The sequence below is a fragment of the Rhinoraja longicauda genome, chromosome 1, assembly GCF_053455715.1.
Source record: "Rhinoraja longicauda isolate Sanriku21f chromosome 1, sRhiLon1.1, whole genome shotgun sequence".
NCBI classification, from domain to species: domain Eukaryota; kingdom Metazoa; phylum Chordata; class Chondrichthyes; order Rajiformes; family Arhynchobatidae; genus Rhinoraja; species Rhinoraja longicauda.
This window is the reverse complement of record NC_135953.1, coordinates 2,931,117-2,943,148: the sequence shown is the minus strand read 5'-3', so window position 1 is coordinate 2,943,148 and position 12,032 is coordinate 2,931,117. Positions and strand designations below refer to the sequence as shown.

The following is a 12,032-nucleotide window of genomic DNA, read 5'->3' as shown; positions in this document are numbered from 1 at the left end:
GCTGTTGGGGTAGACCAGACTTCTTCAGTGTTCTTAGGTAGAACAGTCGTTGCTGTGCCTTCTTGACCAGCTCAGCAGTGTTATTGGACCATATTAGGTCCTCCGAAATGTGAGTGCCCAGAAACTTGAAGCTGGACACTCTCATACACTATGGAAACAGGCCCTTTGGCCCATCGTGTCCGTTCCAACCAAGATGCCCATCTAAGAAGGGCAGTGGTTGGCACAATGGTGCAGTGGTAGAGTTGCTGCCTTATAGTGCCCGACACCCAGATTGCACTAATCAAGTCTTGTTTTCACATCGTTTTCTTTTCTTTGCCTTTTGGAACTAAGCTGCAAAGTGTATAATTTATGTTTTGTGTGCATGTCGTCCGAGTCTGTGCCTGTTATGCTGCTGTAAGCAACATTTTTCACAGAGTGTTCCCAATGTTGGCCGAGTCCAGAACCAGGGGCCACACAGTCTAAGAATAAAGGGGAGGCCATTTAAAACTGAGGTGAGAAAAAAACTTTTTCACCCAGAGAGTTGTGAATTTGTGGAATTCTCTGCCACAGAGGGCAGTGGAGGCCAATTCACTGGATGAATTTAAAAGAGAGTTAGATAGAGCTCTAGGGGCTAGCGGAATCAAGGGATATGGGGAGAAGGCAGGCACGGGTTACTGATTGTGGATGATCAGCCATGATCACAATGAATGGCGGTGCTGGCTCGAAGGGCCAAATGGCCTCCTCCCGCACCCATTTTAAAAAAAAAAGAAAAAAAAAGATACAGTGTGAAAACAAGCCCTTCGGCCCAACTTGCCCATACTGGCCAACATGTCCCAGCTACACCAGTCCCACCTGCCTGCGTTTGGTCCATATCCCTCCAAACCTGCCCTATCCATGTACCTGTCTAAATTCAGTTCAGTTCAGTGGAATTCTTTGCCACTGAAGGCTGTGGAGGCCAAGTCAGTAGATATCTTTAAGGCAGAGATAGATAGATTCTTGATTAGTACGGTTGTCAGGGGTTACGGGGAGAAGGCAGGAGAATGGGGTCAGGAGGGAGAGATAGATCAGCCATGATTCAATGGTGGGGTAGACTTGATGGGCTGAATGGCCTAATTCGGCTCCTATCACTAATGAATGTATTTTCTTTGTACCTCTACCTCACCACACTTGTTTAGTTCAGTTTATTATTGTCACGTGTACTGAGGTACAGTGAAAAGCTCTTTTTGTTGCATGCTGCTATCCAGTCAGCGGAAAGACTATACGTGATTACAATCGAGCTGTCCAATGTTTGCAGGTACGGGATAAAGGGAATAATGTTTAGTGGAAGATAAAGTCCAGAAAAGTCTGTTAAAGATAGTTCGAGTGTCTCCAATGAGGTAGATGGGAGGTCAGGACCGCTCTCTGGTTGTGGTCGGATGGTTCAGTTTGCCTGATAACAGCCGGGAAGAAACTGCCCCTGAATCTGGAGGTGTGCGTTTCCACACTTCTGTACCTCTTGCCCGATGGGAGAGGGGAGAAGAGGGAGTGGCCGGGGTGAGACTGGTCCTTGATGATGCTGCTGGCCTTGCCGAGGCAGCGTGAGGTGTAGATGGAGTCAGTGGAAGGGAGGTTGGTTTGTGTGATGGTCTGGGCTGTAATTTCTTGCGGTCTTGGATGGAGCTGTTCCCAAACCATGCTGTGATGCGTCCCGATAAAAATGCCTTCTACGGCGCATCTGTAGAAGTTGGTGGGAGTTGTAGGGGACATGCCGAACTCCCTAAGTCTTGTAAGGAAGTAGAGGCGTTGGTGTGTAATAAGGAGCTGCAGATGCTGGTTTACACCAAAGATAGAAACAAAATGATGGAGTAACTCAGTGGGTCAGGCAGTACCTCTGGGGAAAATAAATGGGTGACATTTCAGGTCAAGACTGAGGTCTGAAGTAAGTTCTCGATCCAAAACGTCGCCTATTCCTTTTCACCAGAGATGCTGTCTGACTAGGGGTTGCCAACTTTCTCACTCCCAAATAAGGGACAAAAGGTGACGTCACCGCCCCGCGCTCCACGTGACCTCACCCAACCAGTGGCCACGTGCTCCCGCTCCACCAATGGCGGCCGCCCAGGCTGGGAGGCGGGTTGCTATGCCTACACTGTCCGGGGCTACAGCAGTCCCCGGGCCTACAGTGTCCGGGCCTACAGCGGCCCCCGGGCCTACAGTGTTCGGGCCTACATTGTCCGGGCCTACACTGTCCGGGCCTACAGCGGTCCCCGGGCCTACAGTGTCTGGGCCTACACTGTCCGGGCTTACACTGTCCGGGCCTACACGGTCCGGGCCTACAACGCCCCCGGGCCTAATACGGGACAAGGGTGGTCGCGTACGGGACAAACCAATTTAGCCCAATATACGGGATGTCCCGGCTAATGTGGGACAGTTGGCAACCGTATGCCTGACCCGCTGAGTTACTCCAGCATTCTGTGTCCATCTTCGAGACATTGTTGTGCTTTATAGATAATAGACAATAGGTGCAGGAGGAGGCCATTCGGCCCTTCGAGCCAGCACCGGCATTCAATGTGATCATGGCTGATCATTCTCAATCAGTACCCCGTTCCTGCCTTCTCCCCATACCCCCTTGTCCAGGACCACCCATTGCTTCGATGTGGGTGGTCCTGGACAAGTGGCCGGTGATATTTACTGTGCAGATCACAGGGAACTTGACCTGACGTGACTTGACATTGCTTCCAAAATCTGACTCTGGGAGGAGAAGATATCGGAATGAAAATTGATAGCCTGAAATCGTGCTGCAGAGACGGGCAGTCTATAATTAACACGCAAGACCAGAATAAACATAGGGGAGTGTGGCATAAATATAATCTCTTCACACAAACCCACCATTTAAGCAGCATCTCTGATAGGCGATGTTTCAGCTTGGGATGGGTCTGTTTGTAGGTTAGTTACCTGAAGTGGATTCAAGTAGTGTAGGAAAATAACTGCAGATGCTGGTACAAATCGAAAGTATCACAAAATGCTGGAGTAACTCAGCAGGTCAGGCATCAATTAAACTGAACTAAACAAAAGGCTCTTAAATGCCATTATCATAAGATTGAGCTGCTACCTGACCCACTCAGGTACTCCAGCACTTATGGGTTTTTTTGGAAAACAGAATCTGCAGTTCCTTCATCATTTAAGCATCTAATTGAATAAATTGCAGGGAAGAATGATTATCAGTGAAGATTTTCTGCTGCAAGTTAGGACAGGGGTTTAAATCACCATGTTATAAAATACAGAAACGCTGCTGAACAAGGCAGAGAGAGAGAGAGAGAGAGAGAGAGAGAGGGAGAGGGAGAGAGGGAGAGGGGGAGAGAGGGAGAGAGGGAGAGGGGAGAGGGGGAGAGAGAGAGAGAGGGAGGGGGGAGAGAGAGAGAGGGAGGGGGGAGAGAGAGAGAGGGAGAGAGAGAGGGAGAGAAGGGGAGACAGAGAGGGAGAGAGAAAGAGAGAGAGAGAGGGAGAGGGAGAGGGAGAGAGGGTGAGAGGGAGAGAGAAAGACAGAGAGAGAGAGAGAGAGAGAGAGAGAGAGAGAGAGAGAGAGAGAGAGAGAGAGAGAGAGAGAGAGAGAGAGAGAGAGAGAGAGAGAGAGAGAGAGAGAGAGAGAGAGAGAGAGAGAGAGAGAGAGAGAGAGAGAGAGAGAGAGAGAGAGAGAGAGAGTGGCTTCAGTGATTAAGGACAAAAATATTTCATCATTAAGAAAGAATTTAACAGAAGATAAACAGGCAGCAGAGCCTTTCAAATAGAATTAAGAAACAGGGAAGAACTTAACGAGAGGAAGTGTCTTGCCCAGAGTAGGGAAATCGAGATCCAGAGGACATAGGTTTACGGTGAAGGGGGACATTATAATAGGAATCTGAACTTTTTCACGCAAAGGGTGGTGGGCGTATGGAACAAAATGTCTCCTGTCAAAGTCCCAGATAAATGCTGCCTGGCCTGCTGTTACTCCAGCATTTATGTCCTTTTTTGAGAAGGAGCGTCTGCAGTTCCTTCTGCCGACACTGTGCTGTGTTCCATGATTTAATGTGGGATATCGATTTTCTTGTCGATTCAGAGCTAACAGAGCAAGTCCTTCCAAATTATAGAGTACGTTGTCAATGGTTGAGTGTTGTAAAGAAGGCGTACAGAAGGGTCGGGGCAATGAGTATAAGAGTCAGGATGTCATGATGTGCTCAAGATGTATTCAAGAGAGAGCTGGATAGAGCTCTTAATGATAGCGGAGTCAGGGGGTATGGGGAGAAGGCAGGAACGGGGTACTGATTGAGAGTGATCAGCCATGATCACATTGAATGGCGGTGCTGGCTCGAGGGGCTGAATGGCCTACTCCTGCACCTATTGTCTATTGCCTGTTCCCGGGCTGTTCCACGTCCGATGTTGTTTGCAGTGTTACTGACAGGTGCTTACTTCCCATCCCAGGTGTGAAGAAGAAGACCAAAGTGATCAAGAACAATTTAAATCCCGTCTGGAATGAGGTGAGATGTTTGACAACATTCAACTGAAGCTAACCTGACGGCATACACCGATAAACGACGATGATAGGGCCTTCGTCCTTGAGTGACACAGCGTGGAAACAGGCCCTTCGGCCCAACTCTCCCACACTGGCCCAACAATGTCCCAGCTACACTAGTCATAGAGTGATACAATGTGGAAACAGGCCCTTCGACCCAACTTGCCCACACTGGCCAACATGTCCCAGCTACACTAGACCCACCTGCCCGCGTTTGGTCCATATCCCTCCAAACCTGTCCTATCCATGTACCTGTCCAACTGTTCCTTAAACGTTGTGATAGTCCCAGCCTCAACTACCTCCTCTGGCAGATACAAAATGCTGGAGTAACTCAGCGGGTCAGGCAGCATCTCTGGAGAGAAGGAATGGATGATGTTTCGGGTCGAGACTCTTCTTCAGACTGATGTCAGGGGAGGGGGCGGGACAGAGATAGGATGCAGTCGGAGACAGTAAGACTGGTGGGAGAACTGGGAAGGGGAGGGGAAGGAGAGAGATGGAAGCAGGGACTACCTGAAGTTAGAGAAGTCAATGTTCATACCGCTGGGGTGTAAACTACCCAAGCGAAATATGAGGTGCTGTTCCTCCAATTTGCGCTGGGCCTCACTCTGACAATGGAGGAGGTCCAGGACAGAAAGGTCAGATTGGGAGTGGGAGGTTGAGTTGAAGTGCTGAGCCACTGGGAGATCAGGTTGGTTAAGGTGGACTGAGCGGAGGCGTTGAGTGAAACGATCGCCAAGCCAGCGCTTGGTCTCGCCGATGTGGAGAAGTTGACACCTGGAACAGCGGATACAGTAGATTGTACAGTAGATTGATACCTCCTCTGGCAGCTCGTTCCATACACCCACCACCCTTTGTGTGAAAAGGTTACCACTCATATTCCTCTGCCACCGAGACTCATCATCGATTCCCCTACTCTGGGCAAGAGGCTCTGTGAGTCTACCTGATTATTCCACTCATGATTTTGTACACCTCTATAAGATCATTCTCCAATTAGGGGTAACAAATCCCCCCTCCCCCTCTCTCCCCTGTCGTTCTTGTGTCCCACCCTGGTGTGCACCCATTTCTCCACTATCCCAAGCCACCCCACCCTGCCCCCTCCACATATATTCCTCCTAAGGTTGCCAACTATCTCACTCCCAAATACGGGACAAGGTGACGTCACTGCCCCACGTGACCTCACCCAGCCAGCGGCCACGTGCTCCCGCTCCACCAATGGCGGCCGCCCGGGCCGGGAGTCGGGTTGCTATGCAACCTCCGCCAGGCGGCGCTCAGGCCTACACTGTCCGGTTCTACACTGTCCGGACCTACAGTGTCCAGACCTACAGTGTCCGGGCCTACAGTGTCCGGGCCTACAGTGTCCAGGCCCACAGTGTCCGGCCCTATAGCGTCCGGGCCTACAGAGTCCGGGCCTACAGAGTCCGGGCCTACAGAGTCCGGGCCTAAATTGTCCGGGCCTATAGTGTCCTGGCCTATAGTGTCCTGGCCTATAGTGTCCTGGCCTACAGTGTCCGGGCCTACAGTGTCCGGGCCTACAGTGTCCGGGCCTACAGTCCGGGCCTATAGTGTCCTGGCCTACAGTGTCCGGGCCTACAGTGTCCGGGCCTACTGTGTCCGGGCCTACAGTGTCCGGGCCTACAGTGTCCGGGCCTACCGTGTCCAGGTTTACACTGTCCGGTCCTACACTGTCCGGACCTACAGTGTCCAGGCCTACAGAGTCCGGGCCTACAGTGTCCAGGCCTACTATGTCCAGGTTTACACTGTCCGGTACTACACTGTCCGGACCTACAGTGTCCTGTACAGAGTCTGGGCCTACAGAGTCTGGGCCTACAGAGTCCGGGCCTACAGAGTCCGGGCCTATAGTGTCCTGGCCTACAGTGTCGGGCCTACAGTGTCCGGGCCTACAGTGTCCGGGCCTACCGTGTCCAGGTTTACACTGTTCGGTCCTACACTGTCCGGACCTACACTGTCCGGTACTACACTGTCTGGACCTACAGTGTCCTGTACAGAGTCTGGGCCTACAGAGTCTGGGCCTACAGAGTCCGGGCCTACAGAGTCCGGGCCTACAGCGTCAGGGCCTACAGTGTCCGGGTTACAGTGTCCGGGCCTACAGCGCCCCCCGGGCCTAATACGGGACAAGGGCGGTCCTGTACGGGACAAACCAATTTAGCCCTAAATACGGGATGTGCTGGCTAATAAGGGACAGTTGGCAACCCTACCCCTAAACCCCTCATCCCGCCCTCCGGGTTAACATTGCCCTCCTATCGTCACTTCATCTGACGCCATTTTGTCTCCTTTTCACCTCCAGCCTTTGTCACTTTCTCCGCCCATCTGCCAATCTAACCCCCTCACCTGCATCCACCTATCACTTGGCATAAGTTCATAATTGATAGGAGCAGAATTAGACCATTTGTCCCATTAAGTCTACTCCGCCATTGAATCATGGCTGATCTATCTCTCCCTCCTAACTAACTTCACGAGGTTAATCCCCGGGATGGCGGGACTGTCACATGAGGAAAGATTGGAAAGACTGGGCTTGTCTACACTGGAGTTTAGAAGGATGAGAGGGGATCTTATAGATACGTATAAAATTATAAAAGGACAAGACAAGCTAGATGCAGGAAAAATGTTCCCAATGTTGGGGGAGTCCAGAACCAGGGGCCACACAGTCTGAGAATAAAGGGGAGGCCATTTAAAACTGAGGTACGGGACTGCCCTTGTGTCGTATTAGGCCCGGTGGGCGCTGTAGGCCCGGACAGTGTAGGCCCGGACAATGTAGGCCCAGACAGTGTAGGCCCGGACAGTGTAGGCCCGGACAGTGTAGGCCCGGACTGTGTAGGCCCGGACTGTGTAGACCCGGACTGTGTAGGCCCGGACAGTGTAGGCCCGGACAGTGGAGGCCCGGACAGTGCAGGCCCGGACAGTGCAGGCCCGGACAGTGCAGGCCCGGACAGTGCAGGCCCGGACAGTGCAGGCCCGGACAGTGCAGGCCCGGACAGTGCAGGCCAGGACAGTGCAGGCCCGGACATTGTAGGTCCGGACAGTGTAGGCCCGGAGGCCCGGGCGCCTCCTAATGGAATTTGCGTAGCAACCCACCTCCCGGCCCGGGCGGCCGCCATTCGTGGAGCGGGAGCAGGTTGCCGTTGGCTGGGTGAGGTCACGTGGGGTGCGGGGCGGTGACGTCACCTTGTCCCTTATTCGGGAGTGAGATAGTTGGCAACCCCTACCCAGGACAGAAAGGTCAGTGTGGAAGTAGGAAGAGGGATTAAAACGGTTAACAACTGGGCGATCCAGCGGGTCTTGGTGGACCAAGTGCAAGTGTTTGGCAAAAAGGTCACCTCGGTTAATGGCAGTAGGCACTCTGTCATGTCCAAGACCTCACCTCACTGTGTGACAACCTCCCATTCTCTGACCTTTGAACGTCGGCCTTTCTGCTGCTGGGCAGTCTAACCCCAGTGATGTCTTGCTCACAGGGCTTTGAATGGGACCTGAAAGGAACTTCTCTGGACCCAGCTGCTGAGATCCACGTTGTCGTGAAGGACCATGAAACCATGGGAAGAAACAGGTAGGTGTTTACGAAAACCTTAAGACAATAGACAATAGGTGCAGGAGGAGGCCATTCGGCCCTTCGAGCCAGCACCGCCATTCAATGTGATCATGGCTGATCATTCACAATCAGTACCCCGTTCCTGCCTTCTCCCCATACCCCCTGACTCCGCTATCCTTAAGAGCTCTATCTAGCTCTCTCTTGAATGCATTCAGAGAATTGGCCTCCACTGCCCTCTGAGGCAGAGAATTCCACAGATTCACAACTCTCTGATTGAAAAAGTTTTTCGTCATCTCAGTTCTAAATGGCCTCCCCCTTATTCTTAAACTGTGGCCCCTGGTTCTGGACTCCCCCAACACTGGGAACATGTTTCCTGCCTCTAACGTGTCCAACCCCTTAATAATCTTATATGTTTTGATAAGATCCTCTCTCATCCTTCTAAATTCCAGTGTATACAAGCCTAATCGCTCCAGACTTTCAACATATGACAGTTCCGCCTTTCCGGGAATTAACCTAGTAAATCTACGCTGCACGCCTTCAATAGCATACCAGAGTGTGCTTTAGGGCGGCACGGTGGCGCGGCGGTAAAGTTGCTGCCTCACAGCGCTGGAGACCCGGGTTCCATCCCGACTACGGGTGCCGTCTGCACGTAGTTTGTACGTTCTCCCCGTGACCTGCGTGGGTTTTCTCCGGTTGCTCCGGTTTCCTCCCACACTCCAAAGTCACGCAGGTTTGTAGGTTAATTGGCTTGGTATAAATGTAAAAAGTATCCCTAGTGTGTGTAGGATGGTGTTATTGTGCGGGGATCACTGGCCGGCGCGGACCAGGTGGGCCGAAGGGCCTGTTTTCGCGCTGTATCTCGAAAATGAAAAAACTAAAACACCACAAGAATCGAGTAAGGTTTAGTTTACTTTACTTTACTTTAATTTAGATACTGCGCGGAAATAGGCCCTTCGGCCCACCGGGTCCGCGCCGACCAGCGATCCCCGCACATTAATAACACTATCCTACGCACACTAGGGACAATTTACAATTGTACCAAAGCCAATTAAACTACAAACCTGCACGTCTTTAGAGTGTGGAGTCTTTGGAGTGTGGGAGGTGCCTCGGGCTAAACTAAACTGAAAGAGGATCAAATACAATTGGTAACCGACAAACTAGACTGTTCCCCGAACAATGATTCATGAGATCGTTTATACAGATTTTTCTCCTTTATTAAAATCTATTTACACTGTTAGACTTTAGACTTTAAAGACATGGGAGATACAGCGTGGAAACAGGCCCTTTGGCCCATCGAGTCCGTGCCGACCAGCGATCATCCGTAGTTCTACCCTACAATAGGGACAATTTACAATCTTTACCAAAGCCAATTAACCTACAAACTTGCAAGTCTTTGGAGTGTGGGGGGGAAAGAATAAATTGGAGGCCATGTAAAACTGAGGTGAAAAGAAACTTCTCCACCCAGAGAGTTGTGAATTTGTGGAATTCTCTGCCACAGAGGGCAGTGGAGGCCGATTCACTGGATGAATTTAAAAGAGAGTTAGATAGAGCTCCAGGGGCTAGTGTAATCAAGGGATATGGGGAGAAGGCAGGCACGGGTTACTGATTGTGGATGATCAGCCATGATCACAATGAATGGCGATGCTGGCTCGAAGGGCCAAACGGCCTCCTCCCGCACCTATTTTCTATGTTTCTATGTTTCTATGAAACCGGAGCACCCAGAGAAAACCCACACGGTCACAGGGAAAAGGTGCAAACTCCATACAGACAGCACCCGTGGTCAGGATCGAACCTGGATCTGGTAGGAGGTGGGGCGTCTGGTCTGTGTGATGGACCAGGCAACGTCCACATTTCTCTCCAATTTCTTGTGGTCTATCTATTGCAAAGGCAATCTCTCTGTGAAGGGTCGTCACGGTGGCAGTGGTAGAGTTGCTGCCTCACAGCGCCAGGGATCCGGGCTCGATCCTGACTACGGGTGCTGTCCGTACGGAGTTTGCACGTTCAGATCTTGACCCATATCCCTCGAAACCTGTCCAATCCATGCACCTGTCGAAATATTTCTTGTACATCGCGGTAGTTCCTGCCTCAACTACCTCCTCCGTCAGCTCGACCCACACACCCACCACCCTCCATGTAAAACAATTGCCCCTCAAGATTCCTATTAAATTTTTTCCCGCCATCCTGGGGATTAACCTCGTGAAGCTATGCTGCACTGCCTCAATGGCAAGGATGTCCTTCCTCAAATTTGGGTGAGTGGGGAAAAGATTTTTCAAATTTGGGTGAGGGGGGAAAAAATTTTGGGGAGGAAACCGGAGCACCCGGGGAGAACGTAGCCGGTCACAAAGAGAACGTACAAACATAGAAACATAGAAAATAGGTGCAAGAGGAGGCCATTCGGCCCTTCGAGCCTGCACCGGCATTCAATATGATCATGGCTGATCATCCAACTCAGTAACCTGTACCTGGCTTCTCTCCATACCCCCTGATCCCTTTAGCCACAAGGGCCACATCTAACTCCCTCTTAAATATAGCCAATGAACTGGCCTCAACTACCTTCTGTGGCAGAGAATTCCACAGATTCACCACTCTCTGTGTGAAAAAAAACGTTCTCATCTCAGTCCTAAAAGACTTCCCTCTTATCCTTAAACTGTGACCCCTTGTTCTGGACTTCCCCAACATCGGGAACAATCTTCCTGCATCTAGCCTCTCCAACCCCTTAAGAATTTTGTAAGTTTCTGTAAGATCCCCCCTTCCCCCTTATCCTTAAACTCTGTAAAGTTTACAGTGAAGTTCTATAATTTGGCGGAGAGAGCCAGGCGTGCAGGTTTTGGGCAGGAGGCAGTGAGGAGAGCGACGCTCAGACAGGTCCAGGGAGCTACGTGTTGAGGCTGGTGAACAGATCACACAGAGACTCGCGTGCCCCACATACCATACACCAGCCACAGGGAGCAGCGGCCCGGATTACACCAGCATAAACAGAGTCATAGATTGTCACAGTGTGGAAACAGGCCCTTAGGCCCAACTCGCCCACACCGGCCCAACAATGTCCCAGCTACCCAAGTCCCACTTACCTGCGCTTGGTCCATATCCCTCCAAACCTGTCCTATCCATGTACCTGTCCAACTGTTTCGTAAACGATGGGATAGTCCCAGCCTCAACTGGCAGCTTGTTCCATACACCAACCACTCTCTGTGTGAAAAAGTTACTCCTCGGATTCCTATTAAATCTTTTTGCCTTCACCTTGAAGATTGGGGGTGGGGGGGGGAGAGTGTGGTGCGGGCAGGGAGAGTGGGGGTAGGGGAGGGGTAGGAGGTGGGGGTGAGGGGAGGGGGACGGGGGAATAGAGGTCCTCTGGTCCTCGATTCCCCTACTCTGGGCAAGAGACTCTGTGCGTCTACCCGATCTATTCCTCTCATGATTTTGTACACCTCTATAAGATCACCCCTCATCCTCCTGCGCTCCATGGAATAGAGACCCAGCCTGCTCAACCTCTCCCTGTAGCTCACACCCTCTAGTCCTGGCAACATCCTCGTAAATCTTTTCTGAACCTTTTCAAGCTTGACAATATCTTTCCTATAACACGGTGCACAGAACTGAACACAATATTCTAAATGCAGTCTCACCAACGTCTTATACAACTGCAACATGACCTCCCAACTTCTATCGCCTTATCTACCTGCAAATCTCCAGGAGCAGCAGAGGCAGCCCGGCGGCACAGTGGTAGAGTTGCTGCCTTACTGCACCACAGACTCAGGTTAGATCCTGACTGCGGGCACTGTCTATACGGAGTTTGCACGTTCTCCCCGTGACCTGCATAGGTTTTCTCCCGGATTTTCGGTTTCCTCCCACACTCCAAAGACGTGCAGGTTTGTGGGTTAATTGGCTTTGGTGTAAATGTAAATTGTCCCCAGTGGGTGTAGGATAGTGTTAGTGTGCGGGGATCGCTGGTCGGTACAGACTCGGTGGGCCGAAGGGCCTGTTTCC

General features: G+C 51.4%; 1 protein-coding gene across 1 annotated transcript in view; it reads left to right on the top strand.

Annotated features, from left to right (window-relative positions):
• LOC144598309 (dysferlin-like) overlaps nucleotides 1-12,032 on the top strand; it is a 96,994-nt gene that overhangs the window by 33,321 nt on the left and 51,641 nt on the right. The window contains exons 2-3 of the mRNA XM_078408294.1: nucleotides 4,414-4,469; nucleotides 7,975-8,066. Coding sequence (XP_078264420.1) covers nucleotides 4,414-4,469; nucleotides 7,975-8,066 — 148 coding nt within the window. The remainder of the gene's footprint in view (nucleotides 1-4,413; nucleotides 4,470-7,974; nucleotides 8,067-12,032) is intronic.